Source organism: Diaphorina citri, unplaced genomic scaffold, assembly GCF_000475195.1.
Source record: "Diaphorina citri unplaced genomic scaffold, Diaci psyllid genome assembly version 1.1 scaffold2769, whole genome shotgun sequence".
In the NCBI taxonomy this organism is placed as follows: Eukaryota; Metazoa; Arthropoda; class Insecta; order Hemiptera; family Psyllidae; genus Diaphorina; species Diaphorina citri.
In genome coordinates this window covers 1-6,836 of record NW_007380186.1, presented here as the reverse complement: position 1 = coordinate 6,836, position 6,836 = coordinate 1, and the positions used below count along the sequence as shown (strand labels likewise).

General features: G+C 38.6%; 1 protein-coding gene and 1 long non-coding RNA gene across 2 annotated transcripts; one reads left to right on the top strand and one right to left on the bottom strand.

Annotated features, from left to right (window-relative positions):
- Positions 1-1,469: 1,469 nt before the first annotated feature.
- Positions 1,470-2,543, bottom strand: LOC103519518 (5-hydroxytryptamine receptor 1-like; the record flags this gene model as incomplete). The annotated part of the gene is made up of 2 exons (XM_026830988.1): positions 2,418-2,543; positions 1,470-2,329 (listed from the first exon to the last, which is right to left on the bottom strand). A coding segment is annotated over exon 2 (834 nt), but the record flags the coding sequence as incomplete, so codon positions are not given.
- Positions 2,544-2,973: 430 nt separating this feature from the next.
- LOC113471664 lies at positions 2,974-4,489 on the top strand. Its single transcript, XR_003394279.1, has 2 exons — positions 2,974-3,115; positions 4,338-4,489. It is a non-coding gene; the product is annotated as an uncharacterized LOC113471664 (long non-coding RNA).
- The last annotated feature ends 2,347 nt before the right edge of the window (positions 4,490-6,836 follow it).

Below are 6,836 nucleotides of genomic sequence, written 5' to 3'. Positions count from 1 at the left end.
CAGCAATTAAAAATTGAATTTTCGACCTTTTAAAGTTACTTTTTTTGGAGTTTTGACCTCAGATTTGGATTTTTCACAACATTTTACGTAGGAATCGACCTTTTATTAATAATATTTTTCCAATTGCAACTCCTCCATTACACATGCACCTTATTGGCCTTATTCTTTCTTTTACACTGAACCCTGTCCTGAGTTCTGAGCCATTTCCTACAACCCCCTGGTTTCCATCGACCCTAATATTAAAGTCAACTGATTAGGTATAGGTATCTTGAAGTATTAAAGTCAACTGATTAGGTATAGGTATCTTGAAGAAGTAGGGTAGGGTGGGGCAAAGGTTCGCATATACCTACCTATGTTTTTATGACCCTACTTCCTCACTTATGTTTCCTGTACAGGTGCATAGCAGCTCTCCATTTATGTTTACAGTCAGTAGCGTGTTGTGATATTTTCAAAAGGAAGCTATAAAACGTAATAAAACCATTAGTGAACAATTTTTTGGAGAAATATGTAGATGTCTCAAATGAAAATCGTTTTCTTCTTCTTCTTCTTCTTCTTCTTCTTCTTCTTCTTCTTCTTCTTCTTCTTCTTTTCTTCTTCTTCCTCTTCTTCTTCTTCTTCTTCTCCTTCTTCTTCTTCTTCTTCTTCTTCTTCTTCTTCTTCTTCAAATTGGTAATTTATGTAGGTAAGTATTTAACATTATTCTTTGATTTCACAGTCGAATGTTTGAATTTTTTTGGTTAAATTTCAGGTGGAATCGGACAAGCCCTTTCAATTTTGTGTCAGTGATAATGAGAAGTAGTGCAGGAATTGTGGACAAAAAACTACTAAGGATCGGCATTGGTGCTTCCCTCTCTCCCAATTACAACTACGACACTATTCTACAGGTGCATACAATAAACCATTTCCATATTCGCATGCAGAGGGTTTATGGCGCAGTCGACATTACGGGAGTTATAGCTTTTGAGATATTGAGATTACCCTCTTGGTGTAAAAGCAGTGTTTTAGCATTCGTAAAACAGAACAGATTTCAACATTCGTAAACATTTTTATTTCTGTTACCTATGCAAGCAACACTAAAACCTATGCAAAGGAAACTGTTACCTGGATATGTAAAAGAAAGGAAATTGACACAGTTCAAGTTTTGTTTTGTTTTTAGTTGTTTTTTCTTACTTATTTCAGTGGTGTAGTGGTTAACTCTTTGTTGGTCCGGATCTGGAGGATGGTGGGCAGAGTCCAAGTCATAAGATTATCGAAGTAATTACCTAATTGTGACAAGCTGACAAATAGAAGTGCTTTTCTTCTAGTTCTTTTTAAATTTAATTGAAAATCATTTACTTAGGTTCTAGTAAAGTACTCGCTTGTGCAATCTAGATCTAGAGATTCTTGGATTTCTTGGTACCTACGAGTTAAGTAGGGGAAGACAATAAAAATTAAATTTAGAAAGAAATATTAAATTGTTTTTTTCTTACCGTTGTGTTGGTACTCGTGGTGGATGTCCGATGTGTATGCCCTCGGTTACTGTTAGTCGCAGGGGACGAGTTGTTGTGTATCTGCAGGTAGCAATGTTCCATAATGATGTGACTCTGCGCGCGCTTCTCCTCCGCCACTATCTTGCGCGCCGCACAGAATATCTTATAGTACACGGTAATCATGACAGTCAGCGGTATGTAGAATGACCCCAGGGTGGCGTAGATTTGGTACCCGTAGTTCTGACACACGGAGCAGAACGACACCCCGTTATCCTCGCGATAGTCGTTGCCTAGTACTATCAGTGGGGGTAGTGAGATACAAGCAGCGCCTAACCACACAAACACAACACACAGTATCATACGCTTCGGTGTGCGCTTGACACCGTACTCTAACGGTTTGGTGATGGCGTAGTACCTGTCTACACTGATCATACACAGATTCAAGATGGACGCCGTGCAGCTCAGTACGTCAAAGCTCACCCAAAGGTTACACATCATGAAACCAAAGTTCCATTTGCCACTGACTTCATACAGGAGTGCCATGGGCATCACAAGGATAGCAACACATAGATCACTCACCGCTAGACTCACAAGGAGATAGTTACACGGACGGCGTAACTTACGCACGATGCAAACCGCAATACACACCAGAATGTTGCCAACGATAGTGACAATGATAATGATCAACAGAATGAGGCCTATGATGAGAGCTTGTAGAGGAGAGTAGGGCGAGTGGGAGAGTAAACCTAGACGAGTGTAATTATGAAACGAAGCAGGTGACGTATCATTGGTCAAGCTAAAACGGGATATGTTGTGTGGGCTGAATGAATCCATACAAACCTCAGGACTGTGGGTTTGGGGTGACGTATCATTGGTCAAGCTAAAACGGGATATGTTGTGTGGGCTGAATGAATCCATACAAACCTCAGGACTGTGGGTTTGGGTACCTACCGGCGTTTTATCTAAGTGGCAAGCTTAATAGGATGATAGATTGGTAAGCACAGCCTCAGAAGCCATGGCACCATTTTCATTCTTTATACAAGCTGGGAATATTCCCTCTACATTGCTGATTGATGAGCTTTCAATTAATATTAATAATAGGATGATAGATTGGTAAGCACAGCCTCAGAAGCCATGGCACCATTTTCATTCTTTATACAAGCTGGGAATATTCCCTCTACATCGCTGATTGATGAGCTTTCAATTAATATTAGGGATTATCTTTGCTAAAATCTCAAACAATCTATCACTAATTGACAAATTGTCGTGATCGATTGCCTCGTCTACCTTTTGGTCTATTTTCTAGTCAATTAAATTTTCAAATTATTTCTGTAGCTTTGTCTACTTTGTTTAATTTGTCTCTTACCTTTACAACGTGAATAAAATTGTGTATTATGACTAGCTTCTAACAGATTGGACCCGCTTTGTGTTTACTTTTCATTAATTTGTGTCTAGCAATAACAGAACTAAAGTTAGTTATAAAATAGAACCCAACGGCGCGCAAGATAGTGGCGGAGGAGAAGCGCGCGCAGAGTCACATCATTATGGAACATTGCTACCTGCAGATACACAACAACTCGTCACCTGCGACTAACAGTAACCGAGGGCATACACATCGGACATCCACCACGAGTACCAACACGACGGTAAGAAAAAACAATTTAATATTTCTTTCTAAATCTAATTTTTATTGTCTTCCCCTACTTAACTCGTAGGTACCGAGAAATCCAAGAATCTCTAGATCTAGATTGCATCACAAGCGAGTACTTTACTAGAACCTAAGTAAATAATTTTCAATTAAATTTAAAAAGAGCTAGAAGAAAAGCACTTCTAGGTATTTGTCTTACGCATATTTACCTAATGCTTGTCAGCTTGTCACAATTAGGTATTTACTTCGATAATCTTATGACTTGGACTCTGCCCACCAACTTCCAGATCCGGACCAACAAAGTGTTAACCACTACACCACTGAAATAAGTTAGAAAAAAGAACTAAAAACAAAACTTGAACTGTGTCAATTTCCTTTCTTTTGCATATCCAGGTAACAGTTTCCTTTGCATAGGTTTTAGTGTTGCTTGCATAGGTAACAGAAATAAAAATGTTTACGAATGTTGAAATCTGTTCTGTTTTACGAATGCTAAAACACTGCTTTTACACCAAGAGGGTAATCTCAATATCTCAAAAGCTATAACTCCCGTAATGTCGACTGCGCCATAAACCCTCGTCAAGCCTCAACTATCGATAGCGTTCGATAGTCAAAACTATCGATAGTTATCGATAGTGCTATCGATAGTTCTCCTCCTCTAGTGTGACCCGGTTACTGTATGGGATATGCAGAGCGTTCGGCGGTATGAAAATTATACAGGGTGGTCAAAAATATTGGATTTTTTTGTTCTATTTTATTACCAAGCGATGGAATAATTATTTTTAAAAAAATCGAATTTTTTCAATACCGGGTTATTTAATTCACAAACGATTAGGGAATAAAATTATATGTAATTTATTAACTAATAAATGATGTAACCATCCGTAAAAATGATAGTAATTAGATAGGTATATACCTGATTTTCTACATAACTAATTAAAAAGGCTGTTTGTTTTTTCCATGTTTGATAGAGGCAACTGTGGCAACTGTAATAATAGAAATATTAGAAATGGAGGTTTTATCGTCCCGAAATCGAAGAGAGGAGGTCTGGATATTAGAAAGTCAGCCGTTCCGAGAACGAACGTTATCTGTTTAGGATGAAGTTCACTCCGGGCGAGAATTGAACCCGCGATCTAGCGACTATAACTACCTATGTGAAAAATAAATAATAATAATTAATAATAATGAAAATCTAATTCAAATTTTATTTTCTTCTGTTTCAGGAATACACGATGCTGCCACAACCATCAATGACCAATAGAATTCAAGCATAAAAAAAAATCTATTAAATGGTTCAATTAGTGAATTTGATGAAAATCAAATAATAATAAATAAAATTTAACAGTGCTAAACAAAGATATAAAATTGAAAAAGGTCAAAAAAAAAAACTACAGTGCAGTGGTGGAAAAAATAGACAGTCGATTCCTACGTAAAAAGTTGTGAAAAATTCGAATCTGAGGTCAAAACTCCAAAAAAGTAACTTTAAAAGGTCGAAAATTCAATTTTTAATTGCCGTTCCAATGACAAAGTTCAAAGAGTTGTGACGTCAGACTTAACGTCAAAATGCGCAGAAACGCTTGCGCACAAACAAACGAAGCGGGAGTCATGAATTATGACGTCATCGCCTACGGGAGCGTATGCCGTGACGTCAAAGTTTACGATTTACCGGTATTTTTTAAATCGATTTATCCGGTATCTAGAAGTCGTAGAAGAAAAAGAAAAATTCCGTTGGTCCTCATTTTTCCTGTTCTATGACTTTGAAACATCACCCAAGTAAGCGCAACTCTTCTATTGTGTATGTGTACCTACCTACATACCTACTATGTATAATAGTGGCGTTTAACGAGGTTTTAAATTCTGAGATTGCCAGCCAAGTTAGCTTGGGGGGTAGCCCGTCCTGCCCGTCTGCCTTCTAATGCCGGCCATTCACTCTCAGATGGTCTGAGCTCTCAGATGGTCTGAGCGCTTATTCCCGCCCTAGGGCAAATTTTATACAGTTTGCTCTATCAACCTCTTTTTCTCTTCTTATTTTTCTTATTCTTACTTCTCTTACGGTTTACATACCTATTTGTGTCTCGAACAGCAAAACGTGTAGAAAATAAAATCCTATTTACCTATTTCCTGTGAAAATAGTTTTATATTTCTGTCGCAAACAGCGTTCAGTATTCAAAAAATCCCATTTCTTTAAAGGTCATTTACAAGGAAGCTTATAAAAGGTAACAAGGAAGTGAAGGAAGCTTATAAAAGGTACATACCCACCTAACTACCTACTTGCATTCATCAGTCGTGTAAGGGACTTTCTAAGTTTATTAAAGTAGGTACCTATATTCACTACCGACTTTTAAGTACCGTACCTACTTCCAAGTACCTCTCTCTCTCTCTCCTCTCTAATTTATCTCTCTTTCTCCCTTCTCTTTCTTTTTATCTCCCTAAATCTTAGAAATTAGTTATCCCGTATCCAATTAGACAAGATGTCTGGTAGCGGCAAAGTGGCATAGCTATCTAAGTTTTCAACTGATATAAATGACAGGATATAAAGTCCTCTCTCTCTCTCTCTCTCTCTCTCTCTCTCTCTCTCCCTCTCTTTCTCTCTCTCTCTCTCTCTCACTCTCTCTCTCTCTTTCCTTCTCTTCTAGAGAAATAAAACTCTCTTGTTTCATATTCCTCTCCTTCTCTTAGATAAATAAAGCTCTTTCTCTCTCTCTCAAATGAGCAATAATTCAGAAGGAACTGTAACAACAATCGTCTTATCGTCCCGAAATCAAAGAGAGAAGGAAGCCGTTCCGAGAACGAACATATCTAAGTTTTCAACTGATATAAATGACACGATATAAAGTCCTTTCTCTCTCTCTCTCTCTCTTTTACCGCAGAGAGGTAATTATTTATCTAATTTTTTTCCAGATATTTCTTCTATTGATTTAGCATCCATTTGGGAAATTAAATTTTGCAGTCACACACGTTCAATTTCGCCTGAAGGGTTAGGTATATGCCTGCCAGACAAAAACCTGTCATGTGTGTTATTAGAGCAAAAACCTGTCATGTGTGTTGTTAAGCCGAATTAGAGCACATGGGAAATTAAATTTTGCAGTCACACACGTTCAATTTCGCCTGAAGGGTTAGGTATATGCCTGCCAGACAAAAACCTGTCATGTGTGTCCCGACCTTATAAAAGCCGAATTAGAGCAAAAAGCAGCCAGCCTAGTCGCCCGGGCCGGATTTTATCCTGATGGGATAATGTTCGTTCTCGGAACGGCTGGCTTTCTCCTATCCTGTCTTCCTTCTCTCTTCGATATCGGGACGATAAGACCATAGCAGTTACCTACAGTTCCCTCTGTCAAACCTTTTGAAAAAAAAGAGCAAAAAGCATGGAGCTTTCTGCTCTCGGCTGTATGCGGCTTGAAGTCGTCGCTTCAAACCATGTGTCTAACACGCCTTGTTCTTTGGAGACAAAGCTCTAGAGGAGGAGAACTATCGATAGCACTATCGATAGTTTTTTTGAAAACTATCGATGGCGCAGACTATCGATAGTTCTCCTCCTCTACAAAGCTCACGTCCATAGACTTAGATTAATTCCCCCAGAGTTTTGTTCAAATGAAAGATGATGTGTTTGTCCAATCCGGAACTATCCACAGGAAACTTACCTTAAAGCCAGGGCCGTATTCATGGGTGGGGACCGAGCGTGGGTCAGCCCCAAAGGGGGGGGAGGGGGGCTGGAGCCAAGT